This window comes from Hippichthys cyanospilos, chromosome 16 (genome assembly GCF_059441005.1).
Source record: "Hippichthys cyanospilos isolate Australia breed blue-spotted pipefish chromosome 16, RoL_Hcya_1.0, whole genome shotgun sequence".
Lineage (NCBI taxonomy): Eukaryota > Metazoa > Chordata > Actinopteri > Syngnathiformes > Syngnathidae > Hippichthys > Hippichthys cyanospilos.
Window position 1 is genome coordinate 3,504,148 of NC_142384.1, and position 25,058 is coordinate 3,529,205.

General features: G+C 38.5%; 1 protein-coding gene across 1 annotated transcript; it reads left to right on the forward strand.

Moving 5' to 3' along the window:
• The first annotated feature begins 740 nt into the window (after positions 1 to 740).
• abat (4-aminobutyrate aminotransferase) lies at positions 741 to 24,654 on the forward strand. Its single transcript, XM_088437047.1, has 16 exons — positions 741 to 1,005; positions 7,061 to 7,197; positions 9,622 to 9,719; positions 9,872 to 9,901; positions 13,122 to 13,239; positions 14,275 to 14,324; positions 14,441 to 14,521; positions 15,512 to 15,604; positions 16,702 to 16,764; positions 16,891 to 16,954; positions 18,253 to 18,401; positions 18,817 to 18,954; positions 19,930 to 20,097; positions 20,210 to 20,356; positions 20,622 to 20,733; positions 21,459 to 24,654. The coding sequence occupies exons 2-16, from the start codon at positions 7,128 to 7,130 to the stop codon at positions 21,578 to 21,580; spliced, it is 1,503 nt and encodes a 500-aa protein (XP_088293173.1). The 5' UTR covers positions 741 to 1,005; positions 7,061 to 7,127; the 3' UTR covers positions 21,581 to 24,654.
• Positions 24,655 to 25,058: the final 404 nt, after the last annotated feature.

A 25,058-nucleotide genomic window follows, 5' to 3' on the forward strand; every position in this document is an offset into this window, starting at 1 on the left:
GAGAACCACTGCTAAAAGGTGCAGGATTTTCTGTTAAATATCATTTTGAAGACCCATGTTGAGGTTTGGTCCGCATTGCTGAGAGTATTCATGGACTCTGTCTGATTCTGAGTCTGAACCATTCCTCACCTTGCGCACGTCACATGAGCAAACTCAGAAAATAGGTTGGCCGTGATTGGTTGTTACCTGAGCAACTGTAATGTCATTTTCAGCCAACTGTAAGTGGCAAAATTTCCACCCCCTGGAATGCATGAAAATGGCCTGGAGTTTGCAGTTTAATTTATATTGCACGAATGCAATATTGATCAAATGCAGTGTTTGGACAAGTGGCGGTGCATTGTGAACAAAATTGTTTTACTTCACTTTCGGTTTTAAAATGCAGTGAAATGATAAATGAGTTAGAGACCTCTGCTATACATCTACTCGAAAGACAGCGTGTTGCTGCGAGTAAGGTTGCGTGATCAAGTGGTGTTCGGATTGTATTTAAAGCTGGTTCAGACCACAGAAGTGGGTAGATACGGATTTTCAGTGGTGTTTAACGTGCCCCCCCAATTGCGTTTTTTAAGCATAATTCAAATGATTATTCTGAATAGACAAATCACATTACGTAACTCATCCAGCGGGGCTTTCGCAGAAAAGTTGTTTGCGAATCTACTGACCACTAGGGGGCCGAGATGGATGTAAAAATGCAAAGTGGGAAAGCAGCCAATCACACGCGGGTCTACGACAGGGGGACAACTCCGCATGGGGGCCAACGGATCTCGGCACTGTATGAAGCAATCATCAGCGCGCGTTTGAAACGGCGTGGTAGAACAGAACTATTTTCTCCAGACCGACTGGCGGCGGAGCGGTACAAGTTTGTCAACCACCTGAACGGAACGAGAAGCAAGAAGCCCCCCACCCCCCACCCCCTTTCTTTCCTGTAGCGACGAGACTGCGCGCTGCAGTCGAGCGAGCTCTCTGCAAGCACAGACGCTCAACCCCGATCCAGTCGTCCGATCGGCGGTAAGTGTTCGAACCGTTGCATGCTCCTCCAGATCTGCGCCGACATGGTGCTGCAGCAGGCCGTCGTGTTTTGTCACGCCTCCGAGTCGACACTGAGCAGGTGACTGCAGCGTTCATGTCACAAGTGCAGCAGATGTTGCGCAGCCTGCAGGATAATAACGGAACCTATTGGAAAAAGCTTGACCGATATTCTCTACTCGTTCATAACACCTCATGTGTGGGCCAGTCAGATCCAGTTGGAACCAGATTCTAGTGAGGACTACAAGGAACACACCAAAAAAAAAAAAAAATCGCAACTTGAAAACAAGTTGAAAAGGCATTAATCATCACACACTTTATATGGCCTGATGATGAGGGCAGTAAACCTTTGGATCCCTGTTTGATTAGGATATTTTCTCAGTACTATTCTGCATTACTTGAAAGAATTAGTAGTGTTAAGTCTGTTAAAATTCGGTATTCATTCTCAGTGAATATTGACTAACTCAAAGCATTAGTTCAATTAATGACTTCTGGATTTGACTGTGCTATTCTGCAGCATATAACAATTTAAAAGCAATTATATATATATATATATATATATATATATATATATATATATATATATATATATATATATATATATATATATATATATATATATATTGATAAGATCGTCTGTGTCACATCAAAGCTTGAAGTCTTGCAGCTCGGCCGTTTGGTAACACCACACTGCAGCCCGGGTTACACAACAGTCCACTTTGTCAATGCACTTTTCAGGTCAGAGGACAGCCTGCTGATTTTATCGGCCCTGGCCAATGCAGTCATATACTCCTGCGCCTGCTGTTTTAGTTCATATTAAACGGATCTATTTAGTTTGTTGTCTTTTGGGGTTTTTTTAATTGATGAATTGTTAACTTTTAAAACAAACCTTTTCCCTTCATGTCTACATTCAGTCATAAGTGTTGAGAAATTACAAATTTGTCATCCATTGCAGGAAGTAATGTATATTATTTTATTTGCAACAGCTGAGTAACTTGAGCAAAGTAACACACGTTACGACTATCGGCGTATGTCATCAAATATGCAAACAATATAACCTCTAAATTCCAGTCTTATTAACTCCTGGGTGTCCGGGGATTTTTCACTAACCTGGCCTAATTATACCCAACTTGGGCTGACTTTGAAAGGGTCATAACACAGTAAAATAAATATATAAATTGCACCCTGATGTTGAAAGGATTAATGCAAAAAATCTGTGAAAATGCATAATAAATCATCAGGTTTTTAATTTGTTCAAAATTGACAATATTTCCAATATTTAAAGGCAGTAAATGAGCCCGACCTGGGCTAAATTTGACATTTTCAGGGTGTACCTCTCAACCTCCCGTTTGCAAGAAGGGACGGCAGGACGGCATATTGAAAGTTGTCATGTTTTGACAATCAATGCAATATTTTAGCCTCCGAGTGTATTTTTTTTTTTTTTGGTATGCTTTTCCCGAGAAATTTCCACCAGGATTTAAATAAGGTCACAAGCTGCTTCTCCCCTTGTGCCTTTAACCTCTTTCCAGTACATAGTTCAAAAGGAAATGAGATTCCAGCAACATTTTCAACAAATAAACATTAACTGCCTTAACAAAAGAAAGAGCAAAGGCGGCAGAGCCTGAGCTTAACTTATTCACTTTGGAACTCACAGCCAACTCAAATAAAAACAAGTTAAGCTACCTACCAGTTGATGTGGAGGAATGCAGCCATGTGATGTCAAAACGCTCAGGATTGAAATGAGTGTCAGTCAATTGTCAATCAGTCCAAGCAGCTGAAAATAGTGTTTCAAGGTGGTGAGGTTGCAACAATCCAAATTGATGCACCATGTGTAATTTCCTGCCAATTGCCATGTATTTGCTGTGTTGATTTGATGATTACAATAATCGCATTCTATTAAATGGACCAGGGATCTACTCGGCCCCAAATTCAACCCAGGAATTTGAAACAAGGACACCATGGCCAATATATTTTTGTCTTTCTCCTGCTTTGCAGAGAGGCCTCAAATACTAACCAAGGAGGGGCATTTTTTAGCCTGATTTCAAATAACATTGAACAGTAAAACTAAGCATAACTTAGTCTTGATTAAATCAGTACCAGTATTAGTTTAGCACATTTCAAGCTTCATTTCAACCTTCAGTTCACATTTCAGCAGCTAACCCCAACCCATTGACTCATCTTTTTAAGTGAAACATCACTTGAATACTTGTTTGCATTGCACTTCACTTATCGTTTGAATTCAGGCCACTGAGTTCATTGGAAGGTGGCTCAGTGGCGCAGGGGTTAACACGTCGGCCTCACAGTTCACAGACTCGAGTTCAAATCCACCTAGCCCCGGCCTTTCGTTGTGAAGTCTGCTTGTTCTCCCCCAGCCTGCATGGGTTCTCTCCGGGCACTCTGGCTTCCTCCCACACTCCAAAAACATGCTTGGCAAGAGTATTGGACATACTAAATTAGCATATAAAAGGTGTGATTGGGTGCATGGGTAGGTGTTTGCCTCTGTGTAACCTGCCTAGTCCACAAAGTCAGCTGGGATAGGCACCAGCAAGCCTGCGACCCTTGTGAAGAGACCCTATAACCCTATAGAAAATGGACGGACGGATTGATTGGATATGTGTGATAGAAGGATATGTCTTTCGCATGTTAATATTGCTAAAGCCAAAAGCTTTAGCGACACACAACATTTCGAGCCAGTCCATGGAAGGATAGAAAAGTAGCGGTCTGTTAAGTTATTTTTGTAAAACCTCTCTTTTCTGAGTCAGCTTTGCAATGTCATAGCCCATAAATGTCTTTCACAGTAAACATTATGATTGCCTTGTTATGGTCATGTGATCACAGTTAGCACTGCCATATTACAGAATTTTGTGGTGCAGACAATGTTTTTAAGTAAGGAGTAGAACATGGGTGTCAAATCCAGTGTAAATTGTACCTCTAGTTTCTGTGGGAGGGCTGTTATGATTGTGAAGTTAAATCAATTTTGAATATGATCATCACACAGTTACCAAGTTTTGAGATCAGAGGCTTGTAAAAACTTCCACTGTGGGATTGGTAACCAAAAAATGGGTTGTTTCTTCAAAAAATGTTGTCAAAGTTGAAGATTACTTGCAAATTTGATTTTTAGTCACAACCTTGAAGTCATAATTCGCATTTCACGGGCCAACTAAAATGATGTGGCAGGCCGGATTTGTTGCCGGACTTGTTTGACACCTGTGGAATAAAGCACATCTGTTTTCAATTATTAGAGGTAAAAACAATCAGAACAATCTTCTTTTTTTTTTTTTTACTTCCAATTCTTCCCACTGACTGTCGTTTGACTAGACATGAGATCTAATCAACCGTGATGTGACAGTTAATTACAGTTGCGTTAGCACTGAGCCATGTGATTTATATCCTCTCCAGCATATTGCCTTGATCTTTCTCTATATTCAACATAAGTGTGGACGTTTTTTTTTTTTTTTTCCATCAGATAGCTGATGAAAATTGTTTGCTCAAGTTCAAAGTCTGAAGTCTTAGTTTAGGTAAAGAAGAACAGAAACCTTTGCTTCAAAAACACCTAAAAAAAAAATTCCAATATTTTTGTTATCAACAGAACTAAAACCCTTTACTAAAAGCCACTCCCGGCATCAATTTTCAATCAGGCATTCATGAAGTCGTTGCATCCTTTATCCCACAATTCTGGCTTATTCCAGTTCCAACTTGTTGTGTGCCTTCCTTCATATTATGCTTTTATGGTAACTAGTAGGACACTTTTGGCAAAACTCCCACTACATTCAGTATTAAATGAGCAAAGCAGTCACTCGATTTAAAACACAACGGCAAGCATATCTGTGAAAAAAATCTTTGTGATATAATCCTTTTACTGATTTTATTGGATCATTGGATTGTATTGCTGTTGTGAACCACCTTGTATCTAACTTTCAAAGGCGCTAGAGTAATAAAAAATATCTGGGTTTTATGATATCATCCTCTTGCCCTACATCTCTTTATTTTTCCCGCGCCACACACCAAACCATTTGCTCCTCCGGAGCATATGAAGGATGCAGTCTTGTGTAACACTCTCTAAACCAGTTTCATCCAGTCCATGAGGCGTTGCCAAGTAACCGGCTATGTGATGTGTGCGATAATCGGGGTCCACTTTGTGAAAACAGAATGCTGGAGTTTTCCCCATTTTGTGGCTAGTATTACATAAGGATCGGGGAAACCAGAGAACAGACTCAGTTTCTTAATTTGGTTTTAGTAGAATTTGGAATGCAAATCAGCTTTCCCCATTGTTCTCGACGTCACACTGCAGTTGAGGTACATCCACTTGGGGCTCCACACTGCTCACATTTACAAATAAAAGAACGATCTACCTAAACTTGATTGAGGAAGAAAACGGGCTTTTGTAGAATTGCAATTCATGACAAAGTTTAGGGTTAGGGTTAGGGTTAGATTAATGTTGCATTCATGGAATATGAATTGTTGTGGATTTTTTTAGAATTTAGTCGCGATTATTTATTTATTTGAAGCTTCAATGACACAAGTCCAGCAGAACAATCTGGAGTTCTCTATGACAGTGGTTCTCAAAGTCTATGGCAGGGGTCCGTGAAATTATTTGAGATAAAAAAAAAACCAAACAAACAAACAAAAATGGCTTTGGCAGGTTTCTGATCCCTGACATAAGTCTGCTTCAGTCGGAGGTGGGCCCGCTGCACATACTGCGTGACCCGTGTGTATTTTTGGGGGGACTAAGTCATCCAACGCTTGTTTGCTTCAACAACAAAAAGTAGAAAGGGGGCGAAGTCGCAGACGGACACGTTTGCCGATGCCCGCATTTGGCTGGTGCTTCCGCATCTCCCGGCATGTTGTTTACAACAAAAAGCTATGAAAAGAATACACAAACAGAGCTTCTGATCCAATTCACCGGGATGTAAGTCTGCTTCAGTCGATGTTCGGTCCATGTGTTTTTTAAATGTTTTTTAAAGCTCCACATCACAAAAGGGCTCGCTCATGGTTGGCATTCCGTCAGCGACTCGCCTTTTCGCTTAGATAAAGCAAATTGGCGTTGCATGTCCTTTTCCCCGTAAATACTCAGAAGAATCTGTTCAAGAGCACTCATCCACCTATCAATTTTCTCTCCTTCCATTATTTCAAAATACTAAACTGGCCACAGTGAAAACGAAGCATAATGGCGGCTGCTGATACATAAACAACACCCCCCCAAGTTCAACCAAACAATCGGTCTAGTTAGCACAACACACCCCCTCGAGCTACCAAGGTATGCAGCCGAAGACCCTAGTCGCAACTAGGCGCTTAGAAGGTTCCTGGTAGACCATAGGTCTCAAATTCCAGTCCCCGAGGGCCATAAACCTACATGTTTTCGATGCTGCTCTCTAAAACACACCTGATTCAAATTATTAGCTCATCAGCAAGCTCTGCAGGAGCTTGAAAATGATCCTAATAATTTGAATCAGGTGTGTTTAAGAGAGCAGCATCGAAAACATGCAGGTTTATGGCCTGATTCAAATTATTAGCTCATCAGCAAGCTCTGCAGGAGCTTGAAAATGATCCTAATAATTTGAATCAGGTGTGTTTAAGAGAGCAGCATCAAAAACATGCAGGTTTGCCGCCCTCAAGGACTGGAGTTTGAGACCTACTATGTGGGAGACACTTAGGGAAACCTTTCAGACTGGAACGTTTTTTGGTGTGAACGGAAAGGGTAACTCAAGATACAGGTACAGCGGATGGTTCCTGATTAAGTACTTGCAATGTGAAAGGTAGCTCATGACTTGTTTGTAATGGTGTCTGATTGGACACACATTTTGCTCCACTGCCTTTCCTAAGCATAACCAAAAAAGTGGCACTGGTTTTTCTCCCAAGAATATTTCTTGATTAACAACCATATCATGTGCTGTTCTCAGAGTTTCTCTTTTCACACATTGAGCATGTCTCATTGGTCAAGAGACTGAATTTAGTTATTGTTTGATTGAACATGTCTACCTGTTGCCAAATAAAATCTGTATATGCTTATGTCCTTCCCTCCTTCTCCCAACTCCAGGTGGCCTGGTCGGAGAAGCTAGATAAGGGCACCCTCTGCCTCTCTCAAATTCTGTCTGACTACTGACATGGCGTCCTCTGTGATCAGCCGTCATCTTGTGCTGTCCCTCCATAAGAACCTTCACTTCAGTGTTTCAGGTAAAATCATTGTCCTCTTCATCATATAGCATTAACCACACGAGTCCTACTCTGTATTAATTTCATCATTTGATTCATGTTTGACGAACCGACGCGAAGTGGAAGATTGCAGAAAATGAACAATGTGTAGGAGAAAAGTTTCTTGTTCCAAACAGTAGTTATCTTTCAAAAGAGTTTGACTCCTAATCTATGGGAATAGGAACCATCTATAACAATTTCTTGAACTTTACATTATTCAAATAGCGAAAGCCATACTCAATGTTTTAAATTTTGCAAATAAGTATTTGACCATTTTTATTGTTCTGACTAATGTTAAAATCCAACAACAGTAGCTTTGATATGTAGTGAGGCAGTGGTGAGTTTGAAACTGACATCTATTATTAATATTATTCATTCAAAAAAATGTAATATTATTTGTGTAAAAGTATTTCATAATAAATAAATAAAACTGTTCTGAAGGCCGACGATCACTTGCAATGCCATGAACATATATCTTGACTTTTGGAACATTGAGAAGTTGATTTAAGAGCAATACAGTTCCACATACTTATTTTTATTCAGTGATTTTACTGTTCTGGTCAACTTACATCAAATAAGGCAGTAAGTGGCGTAGCCTTCTGAACTTGGGGTGTCAAGACAACAGATTAATTTCTATCAATTCATTTGACACATTATTTTTTTTCACATTAATATAGTTTTGAATATCTGACTTTATGCTTTCTCTATGTTGAGTAGATCCGTTTTTATGCATTGGCTTTGCTTGATTTGTTGGGGTTTAGAAAAGGTCAATCACACACTCAAGTGGACACTTGTTAGACAGGATAGACAATATATATTTTTTTTAATATTTACTTTTAATTATTTGAGGACTGGCAAAAGAAAACAGCATCATTCCTCCCATGGTTGAAAGTAAAGGTTGCAATCAACACTTTGGACTAGTCTAAAACAAAGCAAAGAAAATAAATGACTGAAAACACTTATTTGTTCTTGTATATCAGTTATTTCATCTGCCACAATAAACACAGTGTATCTAAATTTAAAATGAATGATGTTTATTTTCTCTAAAAATGTTTTATCTGATTTTAAAAATAAGTAGATCAATTAATTACATATTTTAATGAATCTCTCAAATGTTGTAATCTTTTGTTTTGACAGCACTTGACTACTCGGAACTACAGTGAGTTTAACATCTCAGATACATTAATTAAAACTGAGGTATGACATCAGTCAGGAATAGACAAAAAATCCATGATATGCAGTAGAGTTTTTGGTCGTAAAGTGAGAAGTACCTTTGGGCCTTCAAGCACCTTTTTGCATTAGCTGTTAATAATAAACTTTTTGTAGGTATCAAAGTTCCTCTAAGCTATTCATGTATGAATGTATCAATGTCAAAGTTGCATTTGACCTTACTGTTATTTTCAAAAGTTTTAAAATATTCTTGTCAGCTCTTGTGTATTTGTATTTCTATTTTAAAGGTATGTGTACCATACCTTGCATTTAACAGGATGATTTTTTTTGGGCAGCTAATTCTATATAAATAATTTTATCCATGGGTGTCTGAGCATTTTTCACAAACCTGCATTTATTGTGAAGGAACTTGAGCTGACTTTGAAAGGGTCCCAAGTATGAATATATTTTTACACATTTTGACTTTCAAACCTTCAACCTTCAACTTTTGTTCAGTGGCATATATATATATATATATATATATATATATATATATATATATATATATATATATATATATATATATATATATATGTGTGTGTGTGTTAGTTAGTTAGTTAGTTAGTTCGTTGTTTTGTTTTTTAGAGAGGGGTGACCTATGTCCCTATTCCGGACAAAAATTGTAAAAATATAATAATAGCTAAAGTAACTATGCATTTATGAAATTATGACTTTTGAAGACTTTTGCACTATGGGAGTCCAGGCTAAGCCAATCAACAAAGGCTTGCAAATGTTATAAGTTGACCGCTAGCACCACCTGGTGGTTGTGGGGAGTCAGCAAAAAAAATTCTATTGCACCTCAGTTGCAAGTTGAAAAGATTATAAATCATCAGCTTTTCAAATGTCTAAAATTGACAATATTTCTGATATTCAATGGTAGTAAATGAGCCTGAAATGGGCTAAACTTGACATCTGCAGGGTGTACCTCTCGACTTCCTGTTTGCAAGCATTTAGACGGGACGACAGGACGGCATTTTGAAAGTTGACATGTTTTGACAATCAATGCAATATTTTAGCCTTCTTGTTTGTGTGTGTGTGTGTGTGTTTGTTGTTGTTTTTTTTTAATGATTTTCCTTCGATATCACACATCAAAAACATCCAAAAGCCTGAATTGGGTCAGAATTTCCGTCAGGAGTTAAAATTGCTTGAAAATATTGAATACAATCAGATATTCCATGTGTTTCCCTGTGTTTTCAGGATGCCGATATGCAAGCAAAGCGGCACCAAAGGCCCAGGTGGAGTTTGATTATGATGGACCCTCCATGAAAACTGAAGTTCCTGGGCCAAGATCACAGGTAAAAAACACATACACGCACTTGTGTTCCTAAATGCAGAAACAGGTAGATAGTAATACAGTATATTATGTATATTTTATATATAATCGTATTACTGTCATTGACTATTATATAGTAATATGGCTTTTACTGACTATTATTTCTATCTTCAGGAACTGACAAAACAACTTGGAGAAATTCAGGTAAATTGAGGTGTGTGTATATGTGTGTGCATGCATGCACATACCGTCATCTAATCAAGTGTCAACACTATGAAAATTGTTTCACATTTGAAAATACATACATTTTAGTGCATAGCATGAGAAAGGGCACTATGGTCATGTAACAGGAGTTTTAAAAAGTTTACACAACCCAGTTCAAATTCCTGGTTTTATTAATATAAAAAGGATGAGACCAATAAACAGTAAATGAATTCAACTTTTTCCATCAGCAATATGAACTGCTGGGTGTACCACTCAAATTAAAAAATATTTTTGAGGTAGATAAACAAGTGAGATGATGTACCGTATTTCTCAGAGTACAAGTCGAGTTTTTTTGTTCTGCCTTATAGATTGTCATTATGCTACCAAACATTCCTAATTACTAATAGAATAATTTAAGAGTCAAACATACGCTGAGAAATCCATGGTTTGTTTTGCTTTTGGAACAACAACAAAAATATGGTTTTAAAGGGAAAGAATGGAAGAATTAGACCGTTTTTCATTGCAGACAGCAGGGGGTGCTGCAGGTACTGAATTTACCATTGTCCGTAGCTATAACAAACATGGCCGCCTCCGGAGAAGTGCCACCTCCCACGTAATATAATTTATCGGTAATAACAACTAGACTAGATGATTATATTTAAAACATATTGTTGGTCATTAACAACACATTCATTTGCAAGTTTTTTTAAATTTACTATCATTTAATTTATTCCTTTTTAATGAAAACCAGTCGAAATCTTACACACTGGCCCTTTAAAGGCTCAGTGTTGTTTTCTTAAATGCACTTTTTTTAAATGAGATTTTCTCTTTCTTGTCTCATATACAATAACACCAGTTTTCTGACCACTTTTCTTCTTTTCATTGATTTTGGAGATACCTTAGAATTTTTTTTGTATTCTTCTTATTTTTGAACCTCCCTTGCTGCCGTGGAAGCTGTCATTTAAAACGACATGGATTGAACATCTGACTGGTGAATTCTAAATGCAGCTCACCTTCATTTGTAAAAGGATATTCACACTTATGCAACCACATTATATTAGTTTTTGAATTGGTTGTTAATTAGTTCTAGGTTGTCTTTTTTTTTAACTGTCGCTTATGGCGGAAAACATTTTTCAATTATTCACGGTGTATTTTTATCATAAAAACATGATATTTGAACAGAGGTGTATTGACTTTTTACAGCCAATTTATGTGTATGTGTATGTGTGCGTGAGGCAAAATGAGATCTTCAATTGTATCTGCCCAGTGAACTAGTTAAAGAGAGCCTGTAGCACAAGTGATGTTGCTTTAGACTGTACCACTTTCCTTTGTCCTCTTTTCTGTGGCCTATCGCTCTGTTCATGTGATGCCTGTATTCTTTCATAACCTTATTATTGAGGCGTGTATTTACAAAATCATATATATATATATATATATATATATATATATATATATATATATATATATATATATATATATACACACACACACACAAACATTTTAAGGTTTCACAGCTTAGTGGGCCCCCGTGTTACAAGATTAATGCGTTTAGAACCCCAGGTAAAAACATCAAAATTGTACATATATATTAAAAATTTGGAACCAAAATACTATAAGTGCTACGTGTATATAATATACATGTATACAATCAGGAAACATCATAAATAAAAAATATAGAAAGGATTTATTTACCTTTGAGTGGCGCTTGTTATGCCCATATTCCCTAGTAAGGGTAGCCTAGGCTAGGCTAGCTTCGTATTTCTTGATTATCTCCAGCTTCGTTTCCATATAAATCATCTTCTTACTTCTCTCTAACATCACTAGCAATCTTGGGACCCATGGCTAACCCATTCAAGTTTGAATTAAGCAGTAAAATGCACTATAAATATAGTTGTGTAACCACTCACGATAGAACAAAGTTTGGCCGACCAATAGCAGACCAGCATCTTCGTGAGGAGACGTCGACCAATAGCAAACCAGCATTGTAGTGACGTGTTGCAGGGAGGCAAGTTTGACGGCAACAGAAAATAAGTGCAATTACTTAAGAATGCCTGCCAATGGAGACAAAACAACACAAATCAGGCAATGCCCTAGGGTCATGACAGTGGTTTTTGTCGCAAAGCGGGGAAAATACCTTGAAGAGGGGACGAAAAAACTTTGTATTCCACATCGCAACATGAAAAAAAACATAAGCCAGGGACGCTGTAACCGGGGGTCCACAGTATATGTGTGACTGAGTCATTTGCCAATGCTCTCCATCTTGCGAACCCTGATGGATGGATGGATGGATGGATGGACACACAAAGGACAGATGTATGGATGGGCACAAGAAGAACGGATGGATAGATGGATGGAGTACAGTGTAAAAGCTTGTTCTTGAAAAAAATCCAACAGTAACAACAACAAAATATTTTTACAATATTAAGAGTTTTGATCATTCACTGCATTTGATGACTATACTGGAGACGTCAAAAGATCCATTTCAACTGGGCTGCAAGGTAATAAAAGTGATAAAACCTACTTGTGCACCCCTCAAGTTACCTGTTAGCGTAAAGAGCAGCGAAATAAGAGACCAACAAATATAAAAACCTTCTTTGTGGAGATATGAGTATTGGAGTGGCATTAATCTGGCACCGTCTGAAGATATTTACTATTACAGTCTCACAATGAACATTATAATATTGCCGCAGGATACTATTGTTCTACTCGTATTCTGAGGTAGCATGTCAGATGTAGGTACTGTACTTTAAATCTGTGACTGAGGAAAGCCAGGTGGAGCGAGAGTTACTCATGTGCACAATGTTTATTCAGCTCCAATTTATACAGATGGCAGCTTGGGATGTAGTCAGCTACTGGCACAGTGATGGAGGGAGGGTACGTGAGAGCACTCTGCTTGGCATTTTAGTGTGACCCACAAGGCCTGGGGGCTAAATGTTAATCGACCACGATAACAAAATGAACCTTAATAATAACTCATTCATGGGAAGTGAGAGGAGACTAATAGGACATGCACAAGGCACTGCCATCTGCTTTGGCAAAGTACGTGCGTGTGTGCTTGTGTGTGTGTGCGTGCGTGCGTGTGTGTGTGCGAGTGCATTTATCTCTCCCTCTCAAAATGTTCATGTTTGTTTCTGCTTTATTTTATTCCCAACTGAGTTTCAAATCTGGCATAAATTGTATTGAATTTTTGTTTTCAAATATAACTTATGTCTCTTCCCAGAATGTTGGTGCTATCAATTTCTTCTGTAACTATGAAGAGAGCAGGGGGAATTACCTGGTGGATGTGGATGGCAACCGAATGCTGGACATCTATACGCAGATCTCCTCCATTCCAATTGGTTAGTCACAAAGGAGACAGTTGAAAGTTGCATAACGTGTGGTTGAGTTTGGATTACAGAGCAAATGCTTAAAATGCATCCCCTGCCCCGTTGAACAGCTGAACACAACAATCTCAGTGGCACCAAATATACTCTAACAATAATTAGTATTTGAAAAGGGTTTTTAATCAATTGTGAATCTTTTCATCTCAAGTATCAAATAGATAATAAAACTGTGGCTGTTTATTTGAGCTTTATCATATTGTTAAACTAGGCTGCACCCATGTAAGAGAAGAGCTGCCTTACGTTTATTGGTCTTGAAGTATGAAACCAGCTGTGTGTAAAAGGGGGCAAAGTGTCAGCATGTGTCATATCTATCGCCTTCTTTTTTGCACATCATTGAGCAGGGACTGAATGGAATGACTTTGTGTTGTGATACTTGTCATATACTATGGTGTTTCCCAACCTCTGTTGGGCCAATGCAAAAATCTCATTTAAAACCCCTGAACAAAAATGCGACAAAAATGTACGGGGGATTTCAAAATTCTACACACTCTGCTTGGATTTATTCTGTATGTATTTATTATTTTGGTTTATGCCAATGCTTCTCAATTATTTCTTGCAAAGCCCCCCTTAGAAAATAGAAAACCTTTTGGCCCCCCCGCCCCCCCATGATTGCATTGCATATTCAGACAGACAGACACAAAGCCTCCTTCAGAAAATAGAAAACTTTATGCCCCCCAATGATTGAATTGCATATTCAGATGGATGGATGGATGGATGGATGGATGGATGGATGAATGGATGAATGGATAGATGGATAGATAGATAGACAGACACTGCAGCTAACCACGGACTATATGCAAAGGCTCATCAGTCAATGTGTTACCATCCTTTTCTTCAATTGGAAAACCAAAATGTTGCCACAGAGATGATTTAAAAGTAATCGGGCCATCGTGTATTTCTGCTGTGTACTCAATTGAGCAGATGGATTGAGCGTATGACCATTAATGTCAATGTTATTAATAAGCCCGCCCTTTTTTTATCCTCTCTCAGGATACAACCACCCTGCTCTCCTCAAACTAATGTCAAACCCTAACAATTTGGTAAGTCAACTTCTCGATCATGTTAGCTGTGATAACTTAAATAACTTAAATAAATAAATTTCCGTTTGCTACTCAGCAGTTTTAATCAACAACACTGATTTCCTTTAATGTTTCAGAGTACAGTTGTGAACCGACCCGCCCTTGGAATCTTGCCGCCTGAGAATTTCCCTGACAAAGTCACAGAAAGCCTTCTTTCAGTGAGTTACTCCCACAAAAACATGCTCTTCTTGATTCAGTTGCATAGTCATTATTCAAAAGCATGGTAGGCTGCAGTACTTAAAAAAACAATAATTAAAATACAGAATGCATAAAAGTCAGAGTTGGGCGATTTTGCTGGTTCGATATTCAGAGCCCAGCCACTTTTCCGTCATCGTCGGTCCGTCATGTTTCAAGTCATGTTTCAAGCCGTACAAAATTGGAATCGTCTGTCATTTGTCAGTGTATTTTTGCCCAACCTTCCGCCATCACGTGAGGGCGACAGTTGACATTTTTTTTCTGGTCTGTCATTCGTATGATGCTGGTGTACGTCTGCCTGCACCTGTGCCAATTCTTTTTTCTGTTTTAGTACTTACCAAAGTTAACACCATGTCTGTGGTTCTACAGTTACACTGCCTTTGAAATACAACACAGTAATATAAGTGTAACATGAAAACGATGCCACCTAAGGGTTTCAACACGAGGTCATAATGACAAAAATCATGATACAAAAGCCACCCCGGACCTGATTAATACAAAAAACTGAAGTATTATGAAAATAAGGCGTTTCAAAACCGATACACAATATATTGGAAAATGAATGTCATATTGCGATATGCGTATTGCATCACTTTGTATTGCAATATATCGATATAGCGGTATTATTGCCCAACCTTACAGATAATCATCCAAGTCAGTTGAATTATATATCAGTAAGCAAAAAGGGGTGTGGTGGGCTAATGGACATCTGAAGGACATCTGACGTAGTGTCTAGACCGATGATTACAACGGATGAAAATTGCAAGTCTGACATCTTTAATTCGACATTTTTCTCGTTTAGCATTGCCGTCATTCATCGGTCTGTTGGCAAAACAGACATTTGCGCCCAACTCTGATAATAGCTATATTTTTTTATGTGCAATGTTTTGTCTTGTCAAGTCAATTAACAGCTTGGCAATGTGTCATTTTCATGGTCTTATCTTCTTATTCAGGTGACTCCAAGTGGAATGAGTCGTGTCCAGACAATGGCCTGTGGCTCATGTTCCAATGAGAATGCTTTCAAGGCCATGTTTATCTGGTACAGGGTGAGTCCAATCACTCTGAGTAAACATATTTGAAGAAAAACAAGTGTCAACAAAATGTGATGTTTTGTTTTGTTCATTATGACTACGACTAGGGCTAAGCATGAATTAGTGGTGCCTCAAATTAAGTTGTAAATCGGTCATTAAAAAAAAATACAGAATCATAATTTTCAGATTCAAGGGAGAACGACTCATAACATATTGGTGGGGTACTAATCCAAGAAGTCGGCATGACGTCTGTAACACAGCCACCATTGAATGCGGATTTTGAGTGCAAGTCCTAGTGCTATGTATGAATATGATTATGATTATAATACTAGTCTGGCAACTGTGGTAAAAACAAACAAACAGGGATAGCTGATAGGACGACACTCGGAGGACACAGATAGGTGGAAACAAATGAGGAACACCAAACGGGAACATAGAATAAGATCCCCAAAACTGAAATGAACAAAAAAAACAATGTAAACACATAACCAAAAAAACAACAACAACAACAACAAAACACCAACAGAACGTGACAAATCGGTCATTCATTTGCTGTAGTTGCAGACCTAAATCTCGAGTCAATATCTTCCGAAAAGTATACCGCTAAACAGATGACAAATTTAATACCAAATCTTAAGGGGCATGGTATAAGAAACTTTCCGGGTAACTTTCGGTACGTATATGATTATATATCACTTTTGGCACTGTGTCGATTACATTTCTTATGAAAGAAGAAATGTTTGGGTGGCTTTCTAACCCTTAAGTAAGTTACCTGACTCCCTTAAACCCAGTCTCTCACGGGTCAGCTCTTTCATGACATCAGTGGGTTTAGTCTACATGGACAGTATTCTATGAGTGGCTTAACCAGGAGGAGCATGTTGTTTTCTTTGATTGGGAGGGGCTGGTTCTGAGAGCACTAGAATGCTCAAAGATGTGTGAATGAAGAAAATGAACACTTTAGCATGGTTTTGGTGAGGACATAACATTGCAACATAAAAAGCTTTAAAACTAAAAGTGTTAAATGATCCAAAATGTTTAATTTGCATGATACAGGGCCTGTAATTTATTTGTTAATGCAACTGAAACTCAATGTTTGGTTGTTGTTGTTGTAGAATAGAGAGCGGGGCCACACAGCACCATCTGACGTAGACCTCACATCCTGCATGGTAAACCAGGTAAAAAAGAAGAAAAAAACCCACTTTACATTAGATTTCCTATCAAATTCTGTATTGTTTTGGGGTGGGTACAAAGCGATGCCTTTGTGTTGGTTTTCATCCCTTGATATCCCCCTTTTTCTTCAGGGTCCAGGTTGTCCAGACCTGAGTATTTTATCATTCATGGGAGGATTCCATGGTAGAACTCTGGGTAGGTGTCAATAATATGCAACATACTTCAAATCAGTCAATCAATCAATTTATTTTAAGTGCAAAATCACAATGGTATATGGTCCCAATACACTTCACAAAATAATACTATGAAAACTCTCAACAAAAGAACCAAATGCAGAAGAAAAACTCCGGGAGAACATGCAAACTCCACACAGGAAGGCCGGAGCCAGGTAGATTTGAACCGGGACCTTTGAACTGTGAGGCGGACGTGCTATTCACTGCGCCACTGAACCGCCCGATGTCAGCTACCTATTAATTTTAAATGCATGTGACAAGAATTCTCGTCACTGGCACACAACTTAAGTATTCTCAAAGACAAGAATTCTCGTTTGTGGCACTCAAAGAGTTAAAACCACATTCTGATATTATCCTGCTCAGTATGTAAATACAAAATAACGGGGGGCAAGGACAGATCCTTTTGGCACACCCAAAATGACCGCAGAATATTCAGAGAAACAGTTTGTCAAACCGACCTGGAATCAGAAAAGTGCCTGGACATTAATCCCAAAGCAGTGTTCTCACCGAGATGAAAGTATACTGTGGTTCACAGCATCAAAAGCAGCACTAAGATCCAGAAATAGACGCAGAGATGATGCAGTCTGCAGAGCTCAATAAGTCATTTACAACTCTAGTCAGAGCGGTTTCAGTGAAATTGGAGGAGCGGAAGCCGGATAGAAAATAGTCAAAAAGATTTTTAGTACCAAGATACGCAGTATTGGAGATGGGGCGTGTAATACTACTGTATTTAAGATGGGAAATATGTCCTGTAAGAGGTCTGATTGGAGCTCTGAGGAAGCTATCAAAGAGGCCAAAGCCACTGAGGAGATTGAGTCCAGTTGTGGAATTGGTGAAAAAGGATACTGACCTGTCCAATTGTTGGAAACCTGCTGATTAATGCTTTCCTGTCTTGTTTGGAAGATCTCATTGAAAAACTGAAGAAAATCGTCAGCAGTTTAGGACATTTTAGGAGCCGTTTAGCATGGGTAAGCTTGGCCAAAGTAATAAACAGGATTTAATCAAACCAGAGAAGTAAAAAATTCTGGCAGCTGAAAGTGCAAAACTTTGGGTCCATACAAGGTGAAAAAAGACAAGATTTTTTTTTGCTGGACACATTTTTTCAAGTCTACGACAATAACGTTTCAATGAGCGATTATGTTGTGAAAACCAGGGTACAGATTTAATTTGCAAACCTTTACTTGTTTGTAGATTAATGCCATCACACTAAGGCATTGAATTAAAATCATGATGCTATTTAAAACACTTTGTTTTGCCCAGGTTGCTTGTCAACAACACACTCCAAAGCCATACACAAGTTGGATGTGCCTGCTTTTGATTGGCCGATCGCCTCCTTCCCCAAGCTGCAGTATCCATTGGAGGAGTTTAGCAGAGAGAACGCGCAAGAGGAGGCTCGCTGTTTGGAGGAGGTACGTTGTGTTTTGATTATGACCTACATGTAAAAGTAATGATGACAATAATAAAACTATCATGTTTTGAATGACTAATTTTCATTGGTTCATGCTTGGTTTCTATAATTTACCTATATGCATTTTTCTTTTTACTTTTACTTTGTTTTTACGAAAACTTTGTCCCTAACCTGACGACGGGTCACGGGGCTCCCCATCTGGGGGTAAGCCTGAAGGGGCTGCTTGGAAACTAGCACCTGCCCCATGGGGCATGTATACAGGCTCTTTGGATGAGGAATGTCACCTCTCTGGCATGGAAGGAGCCAGAGCTGGTGTGTTTGTTGAGAAGCTCCAGCTAAATATAGTCAGCCTTAGCGTAGTTTGTGGTACCAGTCGTGAATCAGTCTTCATTTGGCATCTTTGAATGTGTCTTAAGGTGGAGGACCTGATCGTAAAGTGGAGACAGAAGGGCAAGCCTGTTGCCGGGATTATAATTGAACCCATTCAAGCTGAGGGAGGAGATAATCACGCCTCTGCGGAGTTCTTTAGGAGCCTCCGCAACATCGCAAGCAAGGTAACAAGAACAGTAATGCTTTCCCCTCCCATGTATGTCCATGTTCCATGGCCGAATTTGCTGTCCTCTAATTGTCCATTTCCCTGTAATGGTGGGAGTCGGCCGGCAAACACAAGACGAAAAATCATTCACAATCACACCGAAGGACAATTTTGAGAGTCCTATATACCTTCCGTGCATGGTTGTTTTTTTTTTATTCTGTTTTGCTATTTTTTTTTTGTATTGTTGCCAAACTGTTGGTGCGCCTTCTACACAGTAACATAGAAAATACCAGAATTTGACCCCAAAATTGAAGGTGCGTCCTATATTTCGAGAAATACTGTAAATGTAATATTATTTTATGTACGAGATGAAAATCACTTAAACACACAAAATCACTTAAACACACAAAAATAATAAAAAAAATGGATATAAAAGAAATTATTTTAAAGTGATAAATACAGTTTCTTTCCCTGGTAATGAGTTACTTTTTTTTATAAAGTAATTCAATCACTAACTTTCTTTTTGAGGAAGTACTGAGTAACTGTTATTAAATTCCTTTGTAATATAAAGTAACGCTCCCAAAACCTTTCACTAGTGAATGAGTGATAGGTGAAATACCTTACCAGTTATTAGTCTTTTTTTGTGTGTTTTTCAAAATGTTAAAAGGTCTGGTTCCAGCATGTTACTATCATGATTCCGACCCTTGGTATTTCTGGGTTAGTCGAGTGCTGCAACTCCAGTGCAGACTTATAATGAGGCCGTTTTGAGATTATACATGGTCCAAGTGCCTTTGGTGTTTTTATACTGCATCATTTGAGATAACAAGCAATCTAACTAGAAGAGATTTTTTTTGCTGTTTATTGAGGCAGAAAAGCAAGTAGTGAAAAAGAGATGTGTGAAGTCTGTGAATGGGATATTACAATCAATTGCACCTTTATAGTCAGACTTTCTCAGTTATCGTGTATTGGTCGATTTACCTTTTTCCCCCACCAGCATGGCTGCGCTTTTCACGTGGATGAAGTCCAGACTGGAGGAGGGTGTACAGGAAAGTTCTGGGCCCATGAGCACTGGGGCATGGACAACCCCGCTGACATTGTCTCCTTCAGCAAGAAGCTTCTGACTGGTGGCTATTTTTACAGAGATGAATTTCAGGCTGATAAGGTTTGCCACTTTTGAGAGATATCCAAATCATGGCCAAAGCCTTTATCTAATCATCATGTCCTAATTATTATTTTAAAGCCCCTCGCTGTTGTGTTCTTTTGCCCATTTTCAGGGATATCGGATCTTTAACACATGGATGGGTGACCCTTCAAAGAACTTGTTGCTGTCGGAGGTCCTAAGTGTGATTCGCAGAGAAAACCTCCTTGGGGAAGTGAACCGTTCAGGAAAAGCTTTGTTAAATGGCCTGTATGAGTTACAGGTAATGTGTTTGTGTGTTAATCTCTATGATGATTGTAAAGTTGTTAAGTCTTTTTTTTTTATTGGATGCACCGACCAGGTGAAGGAGCCTTAGCTGTGATATGCATGGCAATTTATTTATTCATATACAGTGTGAATGTATGAATCTGAATTTCTCAAAAATAGATTTTGCTTCAAACATTTGTTTTGGAAAGAAACTACTGACTATATTTCTCTCACTCTTGCTTGTTGAGAGTATGACCTAGATAGATGCTTGTGCTCCTCAGGCTCAGTACCCTGGCATCCTGAGTCGAGCTCGAGGGCAAGGAACCTTCTGTGCCATTGATATCCGCGATGATGAAACACGCAACAACATCCTTTCCAAGGCCCGAAACAAGGGTATGGAATGTATCCCTCTTCATATACAGTGCATCCGGACCGTATTCATAGCACTTCACTTTTTCCACATGTTGTCACATTACTGTCTCATTCCAAACTATATTAACTCCTGGGGGAAATTTTGACCCAGCTCGGGCTTTTGGATGTTTTTGATGTGAGGTATAAAAGGAAACGCATACCAAAAAAACATGAGGCGGCTAAAATATTGCATAGATTGTCAAAACTTGTCAACTTTCAATATGTCGTCCTTTGTAAATGTTTGTACGGGAGGGCGAGAGGTACACCCTGCACATGTCACATTTAACCGATGTCGGGCTCATTTACTCCCATTAAAATTTGGAAATATTGTCAATTTTGGACATACAATCATGCATTAACTCTGATTTTTGCATTAATCCTTAACGGCAACTCACTTACAGGTTGCAATAGAAATTTTTGTAGTGAGACTTCAGAACCCCCGCTCTAAAACTGATGCATACTATATCTAATTAGATATATATATTTTACGCCTTTTATATGACGTGATATGACTTATTCTGCATTCAAATTAATGTTATTCAAACAGATATGTGGAAAATATTGGTCTGTTTTGAGTTATGAAGTTATACGTCGACTGCCCAAATATGGGGACTGAAATGGAGGGGGGAAAAAATTGTCTTGTACTCGGAGGAATACGATAACTGTTTTGACAGTGCAGCAATGTTGTAACTGTATTCTGTCAATAGGTCTACTCCTGGGAGGGTGTGGGGATCGGTCAATCCGTTTCCGTCCAGCGCTGGTCTTCAAGGAGTATCACGTGCACATCTTCCTCAACATCTTCAACGATGTATTGGCCCAGATCAAATGAAAGGCAAACGAACAAGGTTTCAAAACAGAATCGAGGGAGGGAAACCTCCTTGACGTCCTTGACAAGATAAGCACAAACGACACTAATGAAAAAGATCTTTGAGCTAAGGTCAGTTAAGTTTACCCAAGCCACAACAATGGTAACGTGATGTCACAAAGCTATAGATTAATATAGTATTTCAAATCATTGTCATGATTCTATGAAAATGTTACCAAAATGAAGCGAAACAGAACCTATCATGTGCGGATGGAGGTAAACTGGCAAGTCAGTGGCTGAAACCAGAGCGTAAAGTCCATCACTTGTATTACGAATTCCCTACCAGCATCGTTCTTCTTGTAACCATCCACTGATGTTTCTCAAGATACTTTTACACATAATACACTAACTTTCACAAAAACAACCTGATGCTCCATCTGTCATGTGTGAGCGGTATTCTAATTAATATCGACATCAATGTGATGGAATCTGATATCATTTCCTTGATATCATATGTAATAAAGCAAAACATTTTGTCCTAAAGGTCAGGCCTGGGTGAGCTGGCCATGTAAATTCTTAAGGCCTTTTCACACTGCACTACTTCTCTTGGTTGACTCTCGGGCAGCCCAAAAGGACGACAGGGCCCAGGTGCATGTTTGCCCATGTTTTGAAGAACTAGGTCTTTCCCGCTTACATGATTTATTGCTGTCAGCACTTTAACCCATGGGGGAAAACTTTGACCCAATGTTTTTTAATGTGTGATATCAAAGGAAAGGCGTCCAAAATAAAACACTATGAGACTAAAATATTGCATGGAATTATGAAAACCTGTCGACCTTCAATATGCCATCCCTTCTAAATGCGTGCAAACGGGAGGTCAAGAGCTACACCCTGCAGGTGTCAAAGTTAGCCCATTTACTGCCATTAAAAAATTGAAAATATTGTAAATATTGAACACCCGATGTTTAATTATGCATTTCCCCCGATTTTTGCATGAATCCATGTAACAGCAACTCTCGAATAGGGTGCAATATAACTTTTAGTGTTGAAACCCCAAAGCCACTGGAGGGCGCTAGCGGACATCTTATGACATTTGCAAGCCTTTCAATGATTTCATTGGGTAGCTTAGCCTGACTCCCATTATGCAAAGTTCTTGCTCTGCATTGTGGGACTTGTCGTTGACAAAAGGCTTTGATCCAATAGTTAAATTTTGCAAGAAAGCTTTTATTTGGCTACAGGGAAGCATTTTATATCATGCTGCAACGCATAACAATATATTTGCATATTCCTGTCTTTGAAAGCTGTAAGTGTAAATTGTAAGTGTGTAAATTTACATATTTATGGATAGGGCTGATGTCACTGAACATTTTGTGGGTGTCGAAAGTAAAAATATATTTATATTTGATGATGTTTTGACCCTTTCAAAGTCAGCCCAAGTGATAATAAGGGCAGGTTAGTGAAGAATCCCCAGGACACCCAGGGGTTAAATTTCCTCTGTCAACCCCTTTACTATTTAATGCACCTTCTGACGTCACTACGACACCACCCTTGAAACTGAGCATCTTTCAATCCGCAGAATGAACAGTTACGTCAACAGCATGTTCTGTATTGCTTTGTGCAGTTTGAAAAGGCCTTTTCTCATCCCCTGACAAGAAGAATCAGCCATACATTATTTCTTACAAACTGTACAATCATTTTGTTACAACATTTGTGGAGTTATGTCTTTTTGTTTCTTCTGTAAAATGGCATCCCGGTTCGTTATCAATCTCGGGTACAGAATGGTTTGGGAAATCGGCAAGAACAGAGAAACACCAAGGCCTTTTAAGACTAGCCATTTTAAGAGTGTAGGACTGTTATTTCGACATCATTGTCTAAATGTAAATGATACCAATCAATACTCTGACCTCTAATACAATGCTCAGAGGAACATACTGTAAACAGTATCTTTTAGCATTCATACACTGATTGTTCATCACCAAATGACGTTTCTAAAATTAGCACAGATGCTTGTTTGAGAAGGCAGGCAATAATCTTTAATACAGGATTCAGTGTTAGTGATGAGTACAATGCCAGCCTGCATGTCCGTGTCCCATTTAAAATGTCCTTGTAAAGATTCTTCTGGCTGTTGTCTTGCTATTAATAGGAATGACTTCATTTGAAATATTGTAGCCCAGACAAATGCCAACTTTAAATTGACCATGAAAATGTCAAAGAATATTTAGTGCCTGCATGATATTTGGTATTGTTCTTAAATATGACTTTTTATACTCATGCATTTATTGTGGCCATTTATGAAAGCCCTTTCAGATTTGTTTCCATGAATAGAAAAAGTCTGCTTTTCAAAGCTACCGTTTTTTTTTTTATGTTTATTTCAAAAAGGATTTAAAAACTAAACCAAAATGGCTAAAACTAAATCTGTAAATGCCCGGGAATCTAACAACAAACCAGTGTTTTTTTGTAGTAGTTTTTTTTTTTTTTTTTTTTCAACATATGCACATTGAAGGTTAGTGATGCCCTTTCGTAATTATGGGCATCTGAAGAATCTCCCAGTGCAATTTGAAATCAAGTGAACGAAAGTTATTGAAGGTCATTCAGTGGGTTCTATGAATACTTGTGACTTTTACAAAGATGTAGCACATACTGTATGTATAACAGCTTTATAACACGTACAAACAGATTTGTGTAAGTTCAAAAGATGCAGTAAAAATTATGTTGAAAACTGCTACATGTTGACCATCTTTGTGAATGTTTCATGCAGTCTCTTGCGCAAGTGTCAGAAATGTGTATTAAGTAAGGTACCATCTGTCTTGTTTGACTTATCTTTAAATGTGAATTAAAATCTCTGGAGAAGCTGTTTGGTTGGTTAACACTGATGAATATCATAATAATAAATAAAAGTTCTTCACTTCTCAAAATCAGTCAGGATTATATAGAGGAGAGGGATGCAGATAAACTTCTTTAAGCATTTTGCACTCGTGTTCTGATCTAATTATTGATGTAATTATTTTAGATGGCTATAACTGTTGTCTTTAATATATTATACAGTATACTGTACGCACTGTCAACCTACTGTGGCAAATAAATTACATTTTGACTAATTTATGTCTTGTATTTTTGTGATTCATGTAAATCCTATTCTATTTCTTATCGCTTCTGATCGTTATATGTGGTTTGTATTGTAAGCTTAAAGAGATGGGGGGGAGTCATTACTAAATGGTGAAATCTCCTTTCACTTATAGCGCTTTTTACTTTTGGTACTTAAAAGCGCTTTACACAAAGTAGACTCCTCATTTGTCTTGCATACCTCAATGCCACGCATGATCATATATTTCACGTAGTTTTGCAGTGTTTCGTCACTATTCTTGCGCGATCCCACCAAGAACGTGGATCCCTCCCGTTGACTAAGCCAGAACTCAGAATCTCAATTACAAGGCAGTTTGCGTTTGCGTGACTACGTGGCGGTTAACAGCCAATAAGAAAGGTTGGAAAGGACATCGATAGT

Excerpts from the sequence above, each read along its gene's own strand:
- abat (XM_088437047.1), top strand. The coding sequence starts at position 7,128 with ATGGCGTCCTCTGTGATCAGCCGTCATCTTGTGCTGTCCCTCCATAAG. Across the intron at positions 7,198-9,621 it reads CCTTCACTTCAGTGTTTCAG|GATGCCGATATGCAAGCAAA; the intron begins GTAAAATCATTG and ends CTGTGTTTTCAG. Across the intron at positions 15,605-16,701 it reads CCATGTTTATCTGGTACAGG|AATAGAGAGCGGGGCCACAC; the intron begins GTGAGTCCAATC and ends TTGTTGTTGTAG.